At 40.7% G+C, this 24155-nt stretch overlaps 1 protein-coding gene across 1 annotated transcript; it reads right to left on the reverse strand.

Annotated features, from left to right (window-relative positions):
- Positions 1-284: 284 nt before the first annotated feature.
- On the reverse strand, positions 285-13829 carry LOC142107084 (uncharacterized). Its single transcript, XM_075190237.1, has 8 exons — positions 13450-13829; positions 10800-11889; positions 7952-8086; positions 6750-6924; positions 2936-3034; positions 2580-2671; positions 1387-1524; positions 285-939 (listed from the first exon to the last, which is right to left on the reverse strand). The coding sequence occupies exons 1-8, from the start codon at positions 13602-13604 to the stop codon at positions 646-648; spliced, it is 2178 nt and encodes a 725-aa protein (XP_075046338.1). The 5' UTR covers positions 13605-13829; the 3' UTR covers positions 285-645.
- Positions 13830-24155: the final 10326 nt, after the last annotated feature.

The raw sequence follows: 24155 nt of genomic DNA on the forward strand, positions 1-24155 counted from the left end.
CCTTTTGTTCTAACTAGTTTCTAACATTCTGACTCACCTGCTCTCCTTTTCTGGCGCTGTTACGCAATCTGTCAAAGTGAAGTCAAAGTTCTATCTCAATCTAAGCCCCCATATTTATCCAGATTCTTGTCAATGTAGTTTATTTAAACAATGCATTAGAAAGAAATGGCTATTGCATTAAATTTTCAACAAAAAAAATCTGATCCTTAGTTTTATTCTCTAAAAGAATATCTATAAGTAGAATGGAAGGATTTTAAACTTCAGTGATCTCTAAACATTGGCACTTAAATTGCATAAACAAATTTAGAATTTATTTGCAAACACAAGTCAATTTGGTGACAATTGAGAACCAAATGTAATCTGTTACTTTACTTGACCTGAACCTGGGGATCCCTGTTTATTTGGTCACAGCCTTGAAGGCTATGACATATTGTTCATTCATTATTAATAACATGATCATTTATTTATAAGGCACCGCAAAGGGTCCGCAGCACGGGGGGAGAGTAAACAAGATTATTAAGTGAGGTCAAGTCAAATCAATAAGGCTTGGTCTACCTATCCTCATAACTAGACCGACCTAAACATCTAACACTGGCACATACTGCTAGTCTGTCCTGCCGCTTGATGATAACATTTTCCAGAAGGTTATAGAGATTCGTCCACAAATCCTGGAAGAAGAATGGTTTTCTCCACTGATATCCTCATAGTGATGTCGAGGTCCGCCCGGACAGGGACAGGCAGTAGCAGTGTTGGGATTTTGTCAGGGCTCGGCTGGTAAGTTTGGGACATCTTGCTCCTCTGTTCTGCATTACTCCAGGTCTCCACAGTTTTTAGTGATAGATCCTGAGGTCTGGTCCCATCATCCTGTACAGTTGGTTCCTCCGGGATCCGAGGCGTGTTGACCCGGCTTGTTTCTGATGGTATATTGCTGGATAAAGACTGCAGGACAATGAAGACAAAGCACAGTTGTGTTATATTTAAGGCTGTAAAATTGAAGTGTTCAGAAGGTAAAATACATTGTTCACTATCAATCTGACATTTTACTACCTCTCCACCGCAATTACAGATGGCTGAAACTCCTGTCACAACTTTAGGACAATGCCCTGATGGGATTTCATACAGGTTAAAAAAAACTCCAGTTATCTGCATTACTGTGACATAAATGACCCCACCCAGGGTATGATTCATCCAATCCACGCAGTGCATTTCTATAAAGCAAGACTGCCCAGCTGCCATTCACACTGTGCCTGCTCAGCTACAGAGGCTCCTCCCTCCTAACTGTGAAAGAGAGCATGAAGGACAGATTTGTGTAACCACCCCAGATGTTCCATGTACATTATTCAGATTACTAATACAAAGATATCTGAGTATCAACCAATTCCACACCTGATGTCCAGACCCCATCCCGCTCTCCAGCTTTTTTCTCCTGGAAATTTCCGGGTTCCAGTGGCAGACCAGGCTGTCATTCTGGACACTGTAGTTTTTGTTTCCAATGAGCCAATAGGTCTTCATCTTTCCTTTACCCTGGAATGAAGCAGATCCTGCATGTCTACAAATCCCCACCAGGAAAGGTTGAGTTTACTTATGTGGATAAAAGTGTTGTAGCAAGTTATAAATGATAAGAATGCATTTACAAGGTAAATGGCAGCAATCTTAAACACAGTTTTTATTAAAGTAGGTTTAATTATGAAAGAAAAAAAACTTGCTTCAGCCCATTGTACAGACTGAACCAATATTCTTGAAAATGCAGCCAATCAATTCACTAGGAACCAGTGACATCACAGGTCATGCCTCACTGAATTCACTGGTTACTCTTGAATGGATAGGCTGCATTAGTTCAGTTAATAAAATAACTGCCTCCACTGTGTGTAGGTAATAGGTACACTTTAAAAGACAGTTTAAACGTAAGTAAGCAACTATTATTATATGCAATCCAAGGCAGGTTATTCTGTCATCTTGGATGCAGGTAAGTTGCAGTCAAAATATTTGTATAGGGTTATGTATCAGTCTGGTAGATCCCCAATTCCATGTAGAAGGTCATCTATGACAGATGCAGGATCTAGAAATGACAGCTGGCTCCTGATTGGATAGTCATGTTCTCGTTCATTATGGAGCTGGCTGTCATGTCTACCACATCCTCCTCTAGGTCACACATACATGACCGCTGAGGTCCTTGCTGATTTCATGTACCAGTACCCCTGAGCACTGAACCACTAGCATGAGATACCACCTAACGTCAAGTGTGTACCATCATTTTAAAATAGCCTGTATTCCCAGTATCCAAACCCTGATCCATGCAATGTAAGACTATTGAAAAGGACAGAAACAGTTGACACCAAATCATTATACAATGTTTTGTGCAGACTTTAAAATTCCAGGTAGGGTCTCTCCCTAGTGTACTTTATGTAATGAAGTTCCCTACTATAGAAGAACAGTATAAAACCTGAGGTATCTCCTACCCCAGTAGAATGTAGCTATTCACAACAATTAAAAGTACAAAATCATCATCAAGGTTATTCATATTCATTACGCCAGCACAGACTGTAAGCACTTCTCAGAGACACAGTATCATATGTTACCTTAACTTCAATCTCTCCCCGTGGCTCAATCTCATAAGCGTTGTCAATGAGCAGGACCTGGTAGGTAACAGAGCTGATATGTATCTTCTGAGCTATAAAGACATAGAATTTGGTAGAAATAAATCACTTACATGGTCACTTGGCCTTCACTGTTAAAGTATAACTGTATTTAATATATCAAACAAGAACGGAGTTGAAATAAACAAAGCTTTAGCCTTCTGTGCGCCGCCCCTTCTCCTTCCCCGATCAAGAATGATGTTCGAAAATCAATGTTATATTAATTCTGTAATACAAACCTATAGTATACATTAATGCCCAATTATAATCATAATATAAGAATATCTGGTAATACGTACGTAAGCTGGTAGACTCCATCCGAGAGGCTGTGTTCACAGTGTCGCCAAAAAGGCAGTAACGAGGCATTGTGTAGCCCACAACTCCGGCAACACATGGACCTGTAATAAGACAGGGCAGATCAGAGCCTGATTAATTCCCCATGGGTAGAGGAGGGCTGGCAAATATTAGCCCAGGGGGAGAGACTCGTCTCAGCAGAATATTAGGAACATTTTAACAGAATAAAAATTCAGGTAGCCCACTGACCCAGCCCAAGGTAGCCCACTATGGGACCGGCCCAGGGGGCAGAGCAGGGGCAAACACAGGATTTGTAGAGGGGGGTTTCCACACCACGCCACCAGTGGGCGTGGCCAGCATGTATGGGGGCATGGCTTTAATTTTAAACAGTGCTTGGCTGCTCTCCAACTCTTCCTCCCCATAATCTACATGGGCAATGCTGCCTGCACTACTGTTCGGTGCACACAGCTCCCCCTTTTCAAGCAGAGCTGTGAGAAGCGGGAGCAGGGTCCAGCCACCTCAATTATACAGTGCCCCAGGCTTGGGTGGGGGGTTTCCAGACACTAGGAGACCCCTCTCTGTTTGCCTATGCAGAGGTTCCCCAGCTTAGCCAGCCCCTGGACATGGTGCCCTATGCAAGATAATAGTTTGGGTATCTCGCACATTAAAATGGCCCCATAGTAAAAAGAACTTTAAAAAGAGTTAACGTAAACTAGGACCCTTAGTGCTCAGTGACATCCAGACATGAGCCTTAGTTGCCTGGATCAAATTATGTACATGAGGTCACAGTATCCATAACATTCACTAATTTACATAATAAAAAAAAAATGAAGGAAGTACATAGCATAAAAAGTGTCAGTAGGAATATTAAATGTACGGTAACAAATGAGAGGCGTTGGAAGAGGCTTTTGATATACTGGGTATAACTGAGACTTGGCTGGGTTACAGTCATATCTCTGAATAAGGCTTCACACCAAAGGCTGGAACAAAGATTCTTACCAGAAGACATTTCGGGGGCCCAACCCCTTCCCCGGGTGAAGAATCTGGACAACTAATATGGAAGGATTTGGAGGTCCGGATTCATCTTGGGACATAAGTCCATTTGCGTGGCGTCATCTTGCGTGAGATAACTCTGCACGTGTGCCAGAACGGGACTTATGCCAATGAATGCAATTACATGCAATTCATGTGAACACAAAATCACACAACTGTCTGTGGTTTGAAGGGTGGGACGGGGGTGAGAAGGGGCGTATCCTACAGTCTGCTCCGTTTGTCTACATACGGCAAGTAACGTTTAGGCAGAGCGTACTTCTACCCGCTTGTATTGGAATGCGGTCGGAAATACACTCGAGTTCCGTGCATGTTTTATTAAAAGCGAGTTGCGTACAGTTTACGTTCAACGATGAATAAGACCTATAATGTTTAGTAAGGATAGGAAATAGGATATAAATACCTGTAGAAATCTGTGATGATAATGACAATATAGAGTTCTTATTGATCAATGTACAGGTAGAAAAAGACACCAGTAGATTCTGACTGGGGTTCTCTATAAGCCACGAGGCTTAAATCATTGTACAGAAATATAATTATTATTACAAATTTAAAGGGAAGAAAATATAAAATGTGTTAATCATGGGCTATTGTATTTATCTAGATATAATCTGGGACAATGAAACTAGCGGTTCCGACAACCTGCCACTACTTTAGCCGGTTCTTTTGACACTCTCACAATTAGAGCCACTGTGTCGGATCTCCCCTGCTAGGAGGAAGGAGGGACCCCTACCAAAATTCTGTTATTGGGAAGTTGATTTACTAACACCATCATTGAAACTAGTTAAAGTCCTATAACAATAATATTATTTATACATTAAAACTTTGATATTTACATTAGACAAGCACAAAGTGAAAATAAAAGATATAGGGTATGAGTCCCTTTAAAACTGTAATCCCATATTCTTAATTTTGTTACCTGTGCCTGGCTGTAACTGTAGAATATACAACAATAAAATCCGAATTGCAACATCAGCTAAACATTACTAGAATAAAGAGGTCCTAGAGAGCTGGAAATACAATAAAACCACATACACCTCCCATATTCCAGGGCGCCGGCCAAGAATATAATAGATAAACCATCCAGGCCCCAAGAATAATATTCCTAGTAAGAAGCCACATACAGCTCGTTCGGCTTGGAAAAAAAATAATTACAATTCATATTATTTAACTAAAGAGGAACTGAAGACATAGGAACAGTGTCAGAACTCACCAGGATTTCTCATTCCCTTAAAACGGTCGCCTACACTCAGTGGAGGCAGACATTTTGGGTCTGAACCAATATTCAGGCCATACTTGCCAACTCTCCCGAAATGTCTGGGAGACTCCCGAACTCCAGGTCGGTCTCCCGGAAGAGCAGGCAAGTCTCCTGCATCCCGCAATTCCCTGGCCAAAATAACGCAATTCGCTGTGAATCGTGTAATATTGGCCCCGCCCCCCACAACAAAGGCCAAAATGATGCAATTGACCGCGCCCTCCCCCTCCCGCCCTCTAGTCACACCCCTTTCCCGTATTGCAGTGCCTGAAAGTAGGCAAGCATGATTCAACCTTTCGGTTCATTTGGAGCTGCTGACGTCACTCAGCCATGAATGAGGAATTACTAAACCTGCAGACGCCCTATTTTGTGTTATGCAGAAAAGTTCTGCCTGTAGGTGGCGCTATTTGCAGCTGTAGTGTATGTAGCAGCCAGGGGTCATCAATGAAGGTGAATGATAACGAGGGGCAAATGCAGGATTTTTAGAGGGGGGTTTCCACACCACGCCACCAGTGGGCGTGACCAGCATGCATGGGGGCGTGGTTATAATTTTAGACAGTGCTTGGCTGCTCTCCAACTCTTCCTATCCCCATAATATACATGGCGAATACTGCGTGCACTACTGTTAGGTGCACGCAGCTCTCCCTTTTCAAGCAGAGCCGTGTGAAGCGGGAGCAGGGTCCAGCCACCTCAATTATACAGTGCCCCAGACTTGGAAGGCGGTTTCCAGACACTAGGAAACCCCCCCTCGGTTTGCCTATGATAACAGTGTTGCACAGGTCACGTCATTAAGCCCCGTCTCCACCACGATCTTTAAGGACTCCCTGAAGTTCGGGAACATCCTGGAATTTCTTGGAGAGTAGACAAGTATGATTTTAATAGAATACAGAGTTTATTTACCAACACATTTTTTTTTTGTTAATTTCAAAGCATATCCTGGTGTGCTGTCTACTGGCAAACTCAGGGGAATTTAATTGCCCCTCTTCTGCCTCCGCTGTCATATTTTCGGTCCTTTGTGGACACGACCACTGCCCCAATTACGTCACACCCAAATGCTTTTATATTTTTAAAGGATTATCGCACCCCAATAAGATAGAAAGAGAAGCTTTGGTGGATAAAAGGATCATCGGGAAGAGAAATGAAACAATGGCCACTGCACTGAATGGTGAGTTCAACAAACAGATTTACTGTCTCCATTGTAGAAACTAGGGAAACACTTATAACAAGGAACATTTATAATCCTTAATATTTACATTAAATGAGTACAAAGGGAAAATATTAGAGCCCCTAAACAATCCATTTCTCTGATTACACAGTCAGAGTTTATATCATATGCACATGGGTAATAGTTAAACTGAGAGGTGTGTAATTATGGTATGTCAGGTAATGTCAATGTATTTAGAATCCTGACAATGTAACATTCCGGTCTCCTTGCAGATTGTTCTATTACTGAGCTGGCTGTGGTCCTATGTACACGTTGCATCGCTCACATTTGTTTTTGTCATCAGACATACCGGTGTGGATTCCAGCTCTCAGCTGCAGCCTCTCGCTTGGCATGTGGGGTATGATCACTTGCCGAACGGCAGCCACTAGGTCCAGGGACATTTTAGCAATTTCATCTGCATGTTTTTCATTGCTTCTCTCTGGTAACCCGCTGACCACCATATAGGCATCGCCAATTGTTTCCACCTAGGCCAAAAATAATGGTGAATGTAAAATTATGTGACGGATTTATTATAGGAGCAGAATTTTAGGAGAAAAAAACAAAACTGGTGATAAGGGAACGGGTGATCGGATCACACCTAGCGGTCCTGTTAAATGCACAGCCATGAAAAGGGGGAGAGCACCCCCCACTCTGTATGATCACTATAGTTTACATATTCCCAAAGTCTATTTTTAACACCTTAAAAGTTTTAGGTCTGTTTGCAATTCACCAACACATGGGGGAGAAAAACACACCTCATTTTTCATATGAATTGCCCTTTACACAATTTTATTACATTTTCTTGTAAAAGTCTGTTAATATACAGTGCAAAATATTCATCTTATATTCCACCTTTTCTACTGCGCTGCACCCACTTAATACACATTGTATGACTCTATTCTGCTGTGCACCCACCTTATACACATTGTATGACTCTATCCTGCTGTGCACCACCTTATACACATTGTATGACTCTATCCTGCTGTGCACCCACCTTATACACATTGTATGACTATCCTGCTGTGCACCTACCTTATACACATTGTATGACTCTATCCTGCTGTGCACCTACCTTATACACATTGTGTGACTCTATTCTGCTGCGCATCCAGCTTATACGCATTGTATGACTCTATCCTTCTGTGCACCTACCTTATACACATTGTATGACTCTATCCTTCTGTGCACCTACCTTATACACATTGTATGACTCTATCCTGCTGCACACCCACCTTATACACATTGTATGACTTTATTGTGCTGTGCACCCACCTTATACACATTGTATGACTCTATCCTGCTGCGCACCCACCTTATACACATTGTATGACTCTATCCTGCTGCGCACCCACCTTATACACATTGTATGACTCTATCCTGCTGCGCACCCACCTTATACACATTGTATGACTCTATCCTGCTGCACACCCACCTTATACACATTGTATGACTCTATCCTTCTGTGCACCCACCTTATACACATTGTATGACTCTATCCTGCTGCGCACCCACCTTATACACATTGTATGACTCTATCCTGCTGTCGAAGCAGACATACAAGTTGTTCAGCATTTCCACTACTTGTAAAGGGGTACACGAGGCCGAAATGGAAGTAAACCCCACAATGTCTGAAAAGAATATGGTAACCTGGTGGAAAAATAACCAGAGAGGTAGAGCGTTAGATGCTTTGTGGAAAAGAACTGTTAATTATACCCCATTACCATTCTCCAACACATTTCCAATTTCTCCTATAGGCCACCGTACCTGTTCCCAAACTGTGCACCATGGCTTCCTGGGGTGTCGTGGCGATCTCACAGGGCCGCTGGTAAGCAAAGCAGGCCACTACTTTAATTATTTTGGCTTAGGGATGGGTGCCTTGAAAAAATTAAGGAGCACCTAAGGGTACCTCAAACTGAGAAAATTTGGGATCCACTGCCATAGCCCGATTACTGGCAATCACATGAGCAATGAGAGCTAGTTGTGAGCCACGTCTGCTCACAAACACTGGGCTTTATAGGGAGAATGTCAGGGGATAGAATGGTGTCACAATCTGAGAAGCCAGGTGGTGATATGCTTGAAGGGCTCACTCTAAATCCCATTGAAGATAATATCAAAACAGCAGAAACATTGAAACTCTAGTTGACTAATATAAGAAGCACGATCGAACCATGAATAGTACTGCAAGATATTGTCATTTATTTTATTAACTCGAGTTTCCTTACTGACAGGCAAACATTTGACCATTGTTTTACTGACAGTCAGTCAGTAAATTATCTGACAGTGGGCAACCACGAGACCTATCTGCTACAACGATAAACTCTTTGGAGTCTCTTACAGCTTATTTCCTGTCTGAAAACGACAAACTGTTGCCCTTTCGTTTTAGACCTTCTGTATCTTCTAAATACTGGCAAAAATAGCAGCAACCTTTGCAGCCGTCTTATCTGTTTCCCATCATGTATAACATTTCTGCCAAGGACTTGTTTGTTCATCCCATTCTTCCGTTGCCATATCCCGTGTCCCCCTTGGGTGCCTTCCGTAAGCAATCTCCAAGGATAAGAGAGCCCGTACAAATATGTGAGACTCACACACTGCAAATAACAACTGTGGCGGAGGATATGTGTGAGGGTGCTGTGAATTTACTCTGCCAGCTGCTGAAAATAAAAACACTGAACTTCATCAACAGAGTTCCTTTATAGTCTTAAACACAGAACAGGTATACCTTGAGGTTTTTTTAAAAAAATGTAAAAATCTCCAGAGAACACTTGAACGAACTATTTTGCAATTGCTTTTTTTAAGAGGTGATACAGAGTGATATCGCTTCATGGTAGCATAATCTAATGTTACCAGAATGTGTTTAACTGAGTTCTCTAAAGTGCCCACCTTGTCCATAGCAATGCGTTCAAACGTGGTAATTGGGCATTGGAACAAATATACTACCTCTGATGTTTTTTTAATGTTTTTCAACCACCCAAAAAATGTTTTTAAGTTTTCTATTACTTCTTGTTTTCAATCTTAAAAGGGGATATTGTAGGAGGAAGAATATAAATTTAGGATCGCCCTTCTTTGTCCTCCATATTCTATTACATAGTGTCAACATTCCAACACTTTGGCCTCTTGGGTTCATGAGTAACTGAGTAAAGTGGGTTGTTAATGCCACAATAAATAGTCATTTTCATAAAATACACATTATGTCATTATTACATATTTTTGCGGCTGAATCTCCTCTCTACATTGAAAAATAAAGAGCTTATCCTGTCGGGGAAAGTAGTGATAACAACTATTAAAATATCTATTTTCCTAAGAAAGAGGTATAAAATACAACATTTTTAGGAATAAAAAAAGGACAAAAAAAAAACATTTTTACAAAGACTTTTTATGTTTTGTTTTTTGTTAGTAGAATATGGTGTTGAATTATATAGTTGTTCCTTTAAAGACGTTTTTAAGGACATTTTCTGATTCCTACAAAAGTGCATTCCAGTTCTATAAAAATCATTTAGTTTTGGGTTTCTCTTTAACACACCCTGTGATGTCTCGTTAGTCTACCGTCTAACTTACACGACTAAAAAATGACTTATTAAGTCACATTATGCATTAAAAAAAATGATGAGAAAAAAATATGTTGAAAAAGATTTTTTGGAATAGAAATTATAACATTTTAGTTTTATCCTTTTCTTTCTACTAGGAGAAGGGCCACACTTTTTAACAACGTTTTCATCTGGGAAAGATACTTTCATTATGGAGTATTTTTTTGGTGTGATTTTCCGGAGATCTCTCTCCTGCAACACTCTCTCCATAGGATCGATCCATCTTCAAGTGACGTTAGCCGTCGCGGGTCATCCCCTGAAATTCAGAGCTTGATAAATAATCAAGTGTCCATAGACACATTGGGGCACTGGATTTGTGATCAATAAGGCAACAAATATTGGAGATATCTGCTGTGGTCCTCTAATGAAAAAATAGCCTTGTTGCTATCTAATGCGATAATCCAATGAAGTTTTCGGAGAGGTACATAAATTAGGCCCCTATGCGGTAAACGTAGCAAGCAGAGGTTATCTTAAATGGCAATTATATTATAGAGTAAAACCACAGAGTTTTGCCTTTAATAAAATTTCCTTTTAAGATAACCGACAATTCATACTTTTACCCCGATTTAACGACTCTAGTTCGGATCAAAGCAAGTACTCTACTGAAGCAGTAGCCACATTTGTCGTGTTGTAGAATGGAGATATCGATGCATGAAGAGCTAAAATCGCATTCGGAAAATCCAAGTTGCATTGACTCCATCAAAGAACCCTTAGTTGCAAATCATATTCCTGCGAGCAATAATCCCGCACCTACCTGATTTTACAAGTGCACCTACCTGATCATAGCTTTCTGCCTCAACGTGTTTGTGCTTCCTGAGTTGCTTGGCCACGGTCTTGGGCAGCATCTGATGGAGCAGATCTTCAGCCAAGCGTCTCTCCCTTTTTAAGTCCTCCGTCCTTTCCTTGAGGCTCCTGGCATAGTTCTGTATCCACTCCGTCATCTGCTTAAATGAAACTAACACGATGGGGTATATAAGACAAGACACCGTCAGGAGAGTGACTTTCAGGCTGAGAGTTGACATCGTCTCCTTAGACTTATTGCTGAGTTTCTTATACCCTTCCCGATATAAACAATCCTGTACAGAAACCAGGCCACCAGTCAGAGCTGAAGGATCGATTGTTAAAGTTAATGGTGTTAAAAAATATGTATCTTCGTACGGGGTCAGATAAACAGATATATTTTTATTATCCTCCCAACACTTATACAGCGTATCTGATGAATACACGGCATAGTTAAGCTTGATAAGAACTTGGAACAGTAAAGGTTGAAGATCATTAGAAGACAATGAAATAGAATTGCTCATGTAACGAATGTCCTCAGTGGCTCTCATCAGAAGATGGAGAGAGAACACATCCGTCCAAACCGGGTTTTTCTTCATACTGTTTAGATTTTCTGCTGTGTTATTAATCTTGTCTAATATCTCAATTATTATTTTAGATAATAAATGTCCAAAGTCGACATCAGTCATGTCTTCAAACTTTAACATAATGCTTTCTATAAGTAATTCACAGGCTTGACTGATATCGGTTCCATCCACACAGGTCAAGTTCTGGTTGTCTAATTCTTGCATCTCTTTACAGAGCAAATGTAGATTGTATAGTAATAGGGTCTGTCTGTCTGTGGAGCTGAGGTTATCCCAACAGCAGTAGTTTCTCTGGTCTTGAAAGAACTGGATGAATCTCATGGCCATTAGGCCGGTGCAGGATGAAAAGAAGCAAAGGGCGGCCTCAGTGTTCCTCCACTCTATTACACAATCACGCAAGTCAATAGAGACAGAGCCAAGGAGAGTAATCAGGGAAACCAAACAGGCCCCCAAGATCCTTCTGACCGTTCTGCTGCTTCCAAACGTACATGACGAAGAGCACCTAAGAGTGATAAAGAACACAGAACAGGCTGTCAGTTTGGTGTCCTCGCCCGGTGGTTAGTGTACTCAATGCCAGGCTTATGAATAAAGCAGATGGAAAAAAGTTATCCAACAATTATGTCTATAGGAAGTAGGAAGAATCCTGGTAGCAGGAGCCAGTCTGAGAAGTGGTGGTCAAATGTCCGCTCTGTTCCGTCCTAAATCCCACTGAGTGTTTTGTGGTTGAACTTGAAATCTTCTTTCTCTAGACATCTTAAATTAAGAAGTTAGATAATGATTTTTAACTGTAATCTAGTCCATCTATGTGCGCTATGTAAACTGAGAAAAACATGTTAGACATAGACTTCATTGTAAGTAAGTTTGGACTATAAACTCTCCAATCTTAGGTAGACATTCCCTTTAAACAGGCACAGCACACCACTTTATATGCATAGAAATTGAATCATTAACCTCTTCTAGGAAGTTGGAGGTACACAAGGCTATCCCAGTAGGATGCAACCAAGAGAAATGCACGGAATTCCTACAGGAACAGCTCATCTTCATTGGGGGTTAATCACTGTCATTTCTGGCAGGTTTATTATTAGTTAACTCTGAACACAACTACAGCCCTATTATGAAGGGAGTGAACACTTATGCAACCAGGGAATTGTTGTTGTTTTTTTTCATTTCCATTTAATTTTCCTCACAATGTTCTATTAATTTTTCACTTGAATTTTGTTTATTACAAAGTCACATTAAAGGTAGAAACAAAGTTGGACATGACTATCTTTAATTCAGGCTTTATATCTGCAATTTCAACAGAGGTGGGCAGACTTTTTATATCCACTGAATGTAACTTTTCAAGTGAATGTGTATAATGTTAATGAGTGCTGTTTAGGAAAATACATTTAAATATATATGTATAAATCTTTGGTGTATACAAGATAATAAAAAACAGTGCATAAAGTAGATTCCTTATGTAAACAGAATAATAATAATAAATATGCATATAGTAGTTTTATTGTGTATAGAATAGTTCATATTTAATGTCAATACTAATCACATTTCAAAAGCATGCTCTCTGCGTTTATGGGTGGTAAATAATGGAATTATTTTAAATTATAAAATTGTAACATGTTCAAATATCTTCTTCTTATATTACACTACAACAAACAAGTTTTGTTTTTTTTTCTGTAATAATAATGTTATTGCTTACCAGTAAATTTATTGGGTGTGCTAAATCATCATTAGTAGAGACTTTTTTTTATTGAAAAGCAAACATTTCGATGTATAAACAAATATTTTCTTTTTTAATGAAGCAACAACGGAGATAAGACGAATAACATGGCACTTACAAGGGAAAAACATCAATATACCTAGGAATAAGAACAATATACAAGGGAATAACAATTTGAAAAGTAGATTTACAGTGGCAGAGAATTCGTGGCTGGCCATCTGTGGTGGAACTACAAATCCCAGCATGCTGTAATAAACTCTGGTGATATCTACTGCTGGGATTTGTAGTGTCTCCAGAGCTGGAGATTCAGAGGAATATTATTGGAAACTTCTTTTCGGTACTTACCAACAGTTTTCGCCGATGCTTTCATGGTCATTTTTTCTCTTCCCCTTAACAGACATCTTGCTGTGAATCAGGTTAATTTTGCTCTTTAGTGAAGAAGACGACAGGGCTGCAGAGAGGAACAGGTCACTTCTCCCACTTGTATGGTTTCCAGGCATGACAGAACTTAGTAAGGACTGGGGGGGTACTGGAGGTCCTTCAGGTGCTGTTACCAACACACTGTTATAGCAGTAACTGGCTGCACCGTTATCAGATGGAGATAATAGAGGATCCTATAGATCCCCAGCCAGATGTCACTCAGCCCCACAGCACAAAGAGACATCGCACCTAATCTCATTACAGAGAAATTCATTGTCACTGATATAGATTATCTGTGAGTGATGTATGTGAGAGAGAGAGAGGAAGAGATAGATAGATATGAAATAGGAATGAGATAGATATTAGATAGATAGATATGAATTAGGAGAGGGAGACAGAGATATGAGATAGATAGATAGATATGAAATAGGAGATAGATATTAGATAGATAGATATGAAATAGGAGATAGATAGATATTAGATATGAATTAGGAGAGGGAGACATAGATAGATATGAAATAGGAAAGGGAGAAATAGATATGAGATAGATAGATAGATAGATATGAAATAGGAGAGGGGGAGATATGAAATAGGAGAGGGAGAGATAGATAGATATTAGATAGATAGATAGATATGAAATAGGAGATAGATAGATATTCGATAGATATGAAATAGGAGAGAGATAGATATTAAATAGATAGATATGAATTAGGAGAGGGAGAGATAGATAGATATGAGATAGATAGATAGATAGATAGATAGATATGAGACAGATAGATTGATAGATACATAGATAGATATGAAATAGGAGAGATAAATAGAGAGATAGATATGAGATAGATAGATATGAAATAGGAGAGATAGATAGATAGATTATATCAAGCCCCAGCAGTAGATATAAAATGTTGTCTCATTCTGTATCTAAAAACCCACTCTCCCCAAACCTTCCCTTTCTTCCCTCCTCCAGTTTTATACACAAACAAAGGAGAAACACTATCTAACTTAGTGCTGAAAAGTTACTGCTGGCTATGATAGAAAGGTGTCAGAACACACAGTGAATCACAGCTTGTTGTATATGGGCTGCATAGCTATAGACTGGTCAGAGTTCCCATGCTGACCGCTGTCCATCGCTGAAAGTGCCTACAATGGGCACGTGAGCTCCAGAACTGGACCATGGAGCAATAGAAGAAGGTGGCCTGGTCTGATGGATCATGTTTTCTTTTACATCATGTGGATAGCCGGGTGCGTGTGCGTCGTTTACCCAGGGAAGAGATGGCACCTGGGTGCACTATGGGAAGAAGGCAGCTGGCGGAGGCAGTGTGATTCACTGGGTAATACTCTGCTGGGAAATCTTGGGTCATGACATTCATGTGGATGTTACTTTGACACGTAGCAGCTACCTAAACATTGCTGCAGACCAAACACACCCCATCATGGCCATGGTATTCCCTGATGGCAGCGGCCTCTTTCAGCAGGATAATGCGCCCTGGCACACTGCAAAAATCATTCTATTGTTTGAGGAACATGACAAAGAGTTCAAGGTGTTCAATTTGTCTCTCGTTGTACCGGCTGGTCCCATTTAATTGGGGCACCCTTGTTCTCCTTATTCAACTCGGTGAACTGTGCCTGAGACAGTCATATCTATGCTGGGGATTGGAGAGCTACTAGCTGAGTAGCAGAAAGGAGTAAGATACCTCTGTCCAGGTTTGAATACACAGGTAGTAGTAGAGGCTCTGGTTTGATTTTGCAGGTACACTTACTTTTAGCATCTTGGATGTTGCACTAGTCTCTGATGACATTGAGAAGCTAGGCTCATTGATGGCATTGAGAAAAGTCTCTGCACTAACATAACTAACAAGCTGGCCTGGTGGACTAGTAGCTTGGTGCTCTACTGACAGCAATGGAAGAGTTCTTGGTTTGAGTTCTTAGTCATTTGAATATTGCACCATGCTGGTTGATAACATTGAGAAAAATATCCAGAAACACTGATGGCAAAAGCTAATTTAGTTGTCTAGAAGCCCAGTACTCACCTGACTATGATGGAGATGTATTGAAGCCAGGTACTAATTTGGCTGTGATGGTGGAGCTTGAATCCCTTGAATCCCTCGGTGTGTTCTCTCTTACTACCATTAATGTTGCACCAGGATGGTTGGTGTCTCCGAGAAAAGTACATGAGCTGGCCCAGCAAACCACCACATGTTTGGTGACATTTAGTAAAGTCTTACCTCCTAAGGATACTGTGCTGGGTCACTGGACTAGTACCCATGTGCTCTACTAACAGAGATATTGAAGTCCTGGTTTATGTTTCCCCAGACAGCATTCTGTTAGTACCTTGGAGTAGAGGGTGGTAATAGGGTAATTAAGATGATGCTCCAGGATGGTTGATTACATTGAGAATAATCTCACACTTTCCCTAGCAAACAAGATGGCTCAATAGACTTGTGACCAGATTCTGTGTTCACAGCTAATGGTAGAGTCTTAGGTTTGAACCCCCAGAGAGGTTTCTTTTTAACTACCTTGCTTGATGCACCAAGATGAATTATGACATTGAGTAAAGCAGCTTATACAAGCTTAAGCTGGCTCAGAGGGTTAGTATCCTGGTTCTCTGCTTGTAGAGATGCTTGAGGTCTTAGTTCAAATCCACAAACAGCTGTAGCTTTTGTACCTTGGCTTTTACACCTGGCTTGTTGAAGACATTAAGAAAAGTCTCTACAGTTACTTAAGTCATGTATTGGCTCAAATGACTAGTAGTCAGCTGCATAGCTGACAGTAGGTGGCTGAGGTCCTGGTTCAAATCCCCCTTTGTACATTGTTTGGTGCACCTGGCTGGTCACATGGAGAAGAGTCTTCCTACTTTCCTGAAGGATGCTCTGTCTTTAGTCACACTGAGGGCATAAGTTAGTGGGCAATCAGTAAAGTGTTCAACTGACAGTAGAGTTCCTAACAATGTTAGGAATGTAACAATGTTGAGAGAAGAGTAGTAACAATGTTGAGAAAAGAGTAGTAACAATGTTGAGGAGAGAGTAGTATAGTAGCAAGTTAAGTATGTAAAAAAAAAGTTAGTATTTTTATAGTTTGGCTGTTGTACCACAACAGCCAAGTTTATTAAACAATGCTAGACAATCAAATTAATACATCATTACTTTCAGAAGGGAACCCAACAATCAGCCCAGTGAGCAGGATGACAAGGGGGGAAAGACAGTCAAGCCTGTGCCGGGGATTTGAACTGGGACCTTCAACCATCACAGTCAGCAATCTGGCTATTAGTCAACTGAGCCAACCAGCCAGTACATGATGTGAGCAGCAGTAAGACTTTATCAATATCATCAAGGGGCCTGGAGCAAAATCAAAGGAGATATAAATGTTACCCGGTTGGGGATTCAAACTAGGAGACCCATATAAACTGTAAACAGATCACCTATCTGCTGAGCCACCAGGCTAGAGCACTTATGATGTGATATGGAGAGACTTTTCTCATGGACTTCGTCAATTTGTTGCAACATGAAATGTGCTAAAAAGGAATCCACTCGGAATTCAAAGCAGAGTCTCTACTATGACTGTCCACGGGCACCTCACTATTAGTCAGCTTAGATAACCTAAACTTTGCTCAATGTTGGCATTCAGACTGTTGAAATATTCAATTTACAAAGATGAAGACGGACAGAGGATTCAAACCAGAGACTCCTCTATCACTGCAATTAAAGAACCAGGCTACTAACCCACTGAGCCATTTCTTTCTTTAAGTGATTTGTGAGATGTTGAGAACAGCATTCTGTTATTACCCTGGTAATAGGGTAACCTAGGGAGAGTAAGATGATGCTCCAGGATGGTTGATTACATTGAGAATAATCTCCAACTTTCCCTAGCAAACAAGATGGCTCAATAGACTTGTGACCAGATTCTGTGTTCACAGCTAATGGTAGAGTCTTAGGTTTGAACCCCTAGACAGGTTTCTTTTTAACTACCTTGCTTGATGCACCAAGATGAATTATGACATTGAGGAAAGCTACTTATATAACTTAAGCTGGCTCAGAGGGTTAGTATCCTGGTTCTCTGCTTGTAGAGATGCTTGAGGTCTTAGTTCAAATCCACAAACAGCTGTAGCTTTTGTACCTTGGCTTTTACACCTGGCTTGTTGAAGACATTAAGAAAAGTCTCTGCAGTTACTTAAGTCATGTATTGGCTCAAATGACTAGTAGTCAGCTGCGTAGCTGACAGTAGGTGGCTGAGGTCCTGGTTCAAATCCCCCTTTGTACATTGTTTGGTGCACCTGGCTGGTCACATGGAGAAGAGTCTTCCTACTTTCCTGAAGGATGCTCTGTCTTTAGTCACACTGAGGGCATAAGTTAGTGGGCAATCAGTAAAGTGTTCAACTGACAGTAGAGTTCCTAACAATGTTAGGAATGTAACAATGTTGAGAAAAGAGTAGTAACAATGTTGAGAAAAGAGTAGTAACAATGTTGAGAAAAGAGTAGTAACAATGTTGAGGAGAGAGTAGTATAGTAGCAAGTTAAGTATGTAAAAAAAAAGTTAGTATTTTTATAGTTTGGCTGTTGTACCACAACAGCCAAGTTTATTAAACAATGCTAGACAATCAAATTAATACATCATTACTTTCAGAAGGGAACCCAACAATCAGCCCAGTGAGCAGGATGACAAGGGGGGAAAGACAGTCAAGCCTGTGCCGGGGATTTGAACTGGGACCTTCACCATCATAGTCAGCAATCTGGCTATTAGTCAACTGAGCCAACCAGCCAGTACATGATGTGAGCAGCAGTAAGACTTTATCAATATCATCAAGGGGCCTGGAGCAAAATCAAAGGAGATATAAATGTTACCCAGTTGGGGATTCAAACTAGGAGACCCATATAAACTGTAAACAGATCACCTATCTGCTGAGCCACTTATGGAGTGATGATATGGAGAGACTTTTCTCATGGACTTCGTCAACTTGTTGCAACATGAAATGTGCTAAAAAGGAAACCACTCGGAATTCAAAGCAGAGTTTCTACTATGACTGTCCACGGGCACCTCACTATTAGTCAGCTTAGCTAACCTAAACTTTGCTCAATGTTGGCATTCAGACTGTTGAAAAATTCAATTAACAAAGATGAAGACGGACAGGGGATTCAAACCAGAGACTACTCTATCACTGCAATTAAAGAACCAGGCTACTAACCCACTGAGCCATTTCTTTCTTTAAGTGATTTGTGAGATGTTGAGGTCCTGCTTTATGTTTCCCCAGACAGCATTCTGTTATTACCCTGGTAATAGGGTAACCTAGGGAGAGTAAGATGATGCTCCAGGATGGTTGATTACATTGAGAATAATCTCCCACTTTCCCTAGTAAACAAGATGGCTCAATAGACTTGTGACCAGATTCTCTGTTCACAGCTAATGGTAGAGTCTTAGGTTTGAACCCCCAGACAGGTTTCTTTTTAACTAACTTGCTTGATGCACCAAGATGAATTATGACATTAAGGAAAGCAGCTTATATAAGCTTAAGCTGGCTCAGAGGGTTAGTATCCTGGTTCTCTGCTTGTAGAGATGATTGATGTCTTAGTTCAAATCCACAAACAGCTGTAGCTTTTGTACCTTGGCTTTTACACCTGTCTTGTTGAAGACATTGAGAAAAGTCTCTGCAGTTACTTAAGTCATGTATTGGCTCAAATGACTAGTAGTCAGCTGTGTAGCTGACAGTAGGTGGCTGAGGTCCTGGTTCAAATCCCCCTTTGTACATTGTTTGGTGCTCCTGGCTGGTCACATGGAGAAGAGTCTTCCTACTTACCTGAAGGATGCTCTGTCTTTAGTCACACTGAGGGCATAAGTTAGTGGGCAATCAGTAAAGTGTTCAACTGACAGCAGTGTTCCTAACAATGTTAGGAATGTATGTAACAATGTTAGGAATGTATGTAACAATGTTGAGGAAAGAGTAGTATAGTAGCAAGTTAAGTATGTAAACAAAAGTTAGTATTTTTATAGTTTGGCTGTTGTACCACAACAGCCAACTTTATTAAACAATGCTAGACAATCAAATTAACACATCATTACTTTCAGAAGGGAACCCAACAATCAGCCCAGTGAGCAGGATGACAAGGGGGGAAAGACAGTCAAGCCTGTGCCGGGGATTTGAACTGGGACCTTCAACCATCACAGTCAGCAATCTGGCTATTAGTCAACTGAGCCAACCAGCCAGCCAGCCAGTACATGGTGTAAGCAGCAGTAAGACTTTATCAATATCATCAAGGTGCCTGAAGCAAAATCAAAAGAGCTCTAAATGTTACCTGGTTGGGGATGCAAACTAAGGGACCCATATAAGCCATAAACAGACACCTATCTGCTGAGCCACCAGGCTAGACCAGATGTTGCTGATATGCAGAGACTTTTCTCATGAACTTCATCAAGCTTGTTGTAACATGAAATGTGCTAAAAAGGAAGCCACTCGGAATTCCAAGCAGAGCCTCTACTATGACTGTCCACGGGCACCTCACTACTAGTCAGCTGAGCTAACTTATACTTTGCTCAATGTCGTCATTCAGCCTGTTGAAACATTCAATTTACAAAAATGAAGACAGACAGGGGATTGAAACCAGAGCCTCCTCTGTCACTGTAAGTAAAGAAGCTGGTTACTAGCTCGCTGAGCTATTTATTACTTTAGCCAAACTTAGAGATTTTTCTCACTGTCTTCAGTCAGTGACTTTGTTTCAGAACTAGGTCATACCCCTGCAAACTCAATAAACCTGTGTTTGACCATCGGTGGAGATAGTCCAGCCACAACTGGAGTCCTCTATTTCTCTGACTGCAAAAGCCTTTGGTATCTGATTATCTTATATTTCTACATCGGTACTTTGCGAGCTTTGAAACATTGGTGTCAAATCATTCTGCTCTGTGGTGGGGTTTGTACATGTCAAGGACTATAGATAGGGGAAGGTGACGAGTGATATGTGGAGTGATGATGATGATGATTTTGGTGTGACTCACCTCTCCAACAGACAAATCGTGGCTGGGGGCAGTTTGTGATAGTGGTTAAAGTGAGAACTTTGGAGCCTCCTCACATTTGGGGCAGTTAGTGAGAGAGACAAATATTTACAAAGAAGTTATAACTAACTTAGATACAAACCTAAAAATACCTTACTGTGTGATGAATCTCAGATATGACTCTATAATATAGACACAAAGGGCCTGATTCATTAAGGAACATAAATGCTGATACGTGCCGTATTTTGTGCAAAATCGTTCTGCACATTCCCAGAAACTAACCATACGCCAGAGAGTGCAGCAACGTCCAATTCATCTCGGAGCGCAAATGGATCCTTCTACAGACTACAATTTCAGGGGCGGATCGGGGAGTAAAATGGGCGTATGCCCGTAGTCAATGTACAGTAAGGGCGTGCCAAGCTCAAGTGCAATCAGCAGCGTCTGATTCAAGCTTTGAGCATCTGAAAGGTACATGTCTTTCTGTCATATCACTTGCACCAACTACAGGTCTAGTCTAAGTGACGATTACTAGTGATGAGCGCACCTAGACCCGTATTCATAAACAAAGGTAGGGCCAGATTAAGGGCCACATAGGCATAGGGCTGAAAATCATAAAGGGCCTATTGTGAGAAGTGCCATCCCGCCAGAAGTGTGGCCAGCAGGTTGTGGGCGTGGCCAGCACCATGGAGGGCACTTATAGAAGTTTTCTTAACTACATTGTACAGGCGCCGCCTCCTTCCATTGAAATCTTAAGAGTAAGAATAAAACGTGATTGTGTGCGGACGGCTTCTTAAAGAGTCGCACTGTTTGAAAGTCATTTTTTTAAAGAATCGATATTCACAGGATGTCGGGGTCCAGAGATTCGCAGTCAAGATTTCGGGGTAAGTGTTGTTGTTGTAGTCATGTTGAGGAACAAGACTATCTCCGCGGACATCAGGGGCTGGCTGGGCTGGAGGTATATCCGAAGCAGGTGTTGCTGGTAAGCCTGTCTCTTTCTAGGGCAGACAAGATTTCTGCAGTTGGGAAGTTTAAAGATTTATTTATTTTATGATCTGGTCCAAATCCTCCAGCCTCTGCCCTCAGGTGAACGTCTTATGTACCGTGGCTGTCTGAGATGCTGAGATTTGGAGTTATGTGTGAACGGGTACCATTAGTGTAATGTAGGGCATTTTTGTTCCTGGTAGATATATACTGATACGTTGCCGAAATTGCTTTTCCAGGAATCTAAGATTGGTCCCAATGTTGGGCAGCACAGTGGCTCAGTGGTTAGCACTTCTGCCTTACAGCACTGAGGTCATGAGTTCAATTTCTCTCCATGGCCTTATCTGTGTGGAGTTTGTATGTTTTCTCCGGGTGCTCCGGTTTCTTCCCACACTCCAAAAATATACTGGTAGGTAAATGTCATACTTGTAAACTTTTCCTCGTTGGCATCATGGGGAACCCAGGGGAGATGGGTGTGCCGGAGCGGGGCTTGCCAAATCGCATCATTTTGGCCCCACCACCTAAACGAATGTCACAAATTTTGCCAATTACAGCAAGGGGCTAAGATGACAAAATATTTGCGTTATTAAGCCTCAGCTCCTGACACTTATGTATTGTGGGGGGGGGCGAGAGAGCCGGGAGGTTGCCCTGCTCTCTCAGGAGGTCTCCCAGAAATGCTGGAGTCTCCCAGACATTCCGGGAGAGTAGGCAACTATGCATTAAAGAAAAGCAGCTAATGAAGCTCTAGAGACTAAAGTGTCTTTTACATTTCTGTCTCCATTACTGAAGTCATGTTGTCTTACCGGTCAGCCTTTGATTGAATCTTGGTCTCCATGAAAATGGCCACCTCCATAGGCATCAATTCATGGACATAGGACACAATATCTGAACTGTGTCCTCATACCACAGATGGCGAAGCCAACCACATCTTGTACTGGCTCCGCATCAGGGAGAATGCCAGATTCTTCAGGGAGTGAGGGGGATCACCCCTATTTCAGGGAGTCTCCCTGACATTCAGGGAGAGTTGGCAAGTATGGTTAATTGGCTGCTATCAAAATTGTGTGTGTGTTAGGGAATTTAGACTGTAAGCTCCAATGGGGCAGGGACTGATGTGAGTTCTCTGTACAGCACTGTGGAATTAGTGGCGATATATAAATAGCTATCAATCATCTCTATCTCATACTTATATATAAATATCATCTCTATCTATTAATATCATATCCATCTATCTAAATAGGTTAAAACTTCACCCACTTTCAGTGCTGGATTAACAATATGGCTCCTGAAAGGAGTGGGCTCAACTAAAGTGGATGAAGTTTTAACCCATTCGTGGAAAATTGGGGTCACCCGATTATAAATGTTGTAAGGTATGGATATGAGAAAGATAAATATTTTATATTAGATAGGGATAGAGATAGATATGAGAGAGAGAGAGATTAGATATATGATAGATTGATAGACAGGTAGATGGATGGATAGAAGAGAACAGTTTGCAGGGTACTACAAAATAACTAGCATCAAACTATTATAACATGACCATGCATGAAAAAAACCTCAGCTGATTTGTTTGTGTTCAGAAATAAATATTCTTATTTCTATGTTATTGTTATAAGTGAATTAAATATTGTATTATTGATTTGCTTATTATTAGTAAACTAAATGTTTTATTTCTATCTTTTTAAATATTTCCCTTAGTTTTGTTTCTGAATAATCCGTTTTCTGGGTGCGGACTCATTGACTGGCAGTTTCCAACATACAAAAATATTTCCCTTGTCCTGAAATCGATGCACTGTGAGCTTTCCATGAACAGACAGAGATACGCAGATCACAGTATCTTCTTAATGTTTTACGGTGTGACAAAGATACAAAACTAGACTAAAGATATCTGTAGAATAATATAAATTCTAAATGCTGATAAAAGGAAGTAGAGAAGTACATCGAATATAGCCAGAGTATCTGGAGAAGAATATAGACACCTGTTTTTAAAAAAAAGAATACAAAATACGGCTGGTTTGTAAACATAATTGCTTTATATTCATCATAGTGATACGTTTACAGGGATATGATCCTGTATGTTATGAAGACAAAGCAGGCGGTATAATTGTGTACATGCTTTGAAGTCGTAAATGATAGGTCTCCAATTCAGTGAAATTACAGCTGAGCCCGGGGTTGTAGCTGTCATTGCTCCTACATGTAGTCTATTATTTTATATAAACAGAACACAAAGGGGGAGTAAAATACATTGCTTTCCTGTCGTACATCTCATAGCAAATTGTTTCTGTAATCAGGGGGAAGCAGATTCTTCTTACAGGTAATGTACATTATCAGGACATAAAACCTCTAAACTAGATTATTGGTATAATAATAATTCTAACCCAAGGGTTTCCTTGCCTTCACGGCTTAGACAATTTTTAAATTTGGGGTGCATCCGGTTCATCAAGAACTTTTGTTTCTTCTATTTCAATATTAATTTTATATGGTTTTCCCTAGAAAGAAAACGACTTTGTCCAGGTATGATTTTGGAATAAATATCTTGCTATGTTAACTCTGTTATATATGGGTAGATAGGCATAATTGGGGAAAAATTAATTTGCTGCTATTTTTAACCTTTAGTTTCTGTACCCATTGGCATTTTTTGTACGCGTTTGAAATGTGTTTTTTTTTTGTTGTTT

This window comes from Mixophyes fleayi, chromosome 11, assembly GCF_038048845.1.
Source record: "Mixophyes fleayi isolate aMixFle1 chromosome 11, aMixFle1.hap1, whole genome shotgun sequence".
Taxonomy (NCBI): Eukaryota; Metazoa; Chordata; class Amphibia; order Anura; family Limnodynastidae; genus Mixophyes; species Mixophyes fleayi.

Excerpts from the sequence above, each read along its gene's own strand:
- LOC142107084 (XM_075190237.1), bottom strand. The coding sequence starts at position 13,604 with ATGCCTGGAAACCATACAAGTGGGAGAAGTGACCTGTTCCTCTCTGCA. Across the intron at positions 8,087-10,799 it reads AGGCAGAAAGCTATGATCAG|GTTACCATATTCTTTTCAGA; the intron begins GTAGGTGCACTT and ends TTTTTCCACCAG. Across the intron at positions 2,672-2,935 it reads GATGGAGTCTACCAGCTTAC|CTCAGAAGATACATATCAGC; the intron begins GTACGTATTACC and ends ATGTCTTTATAG.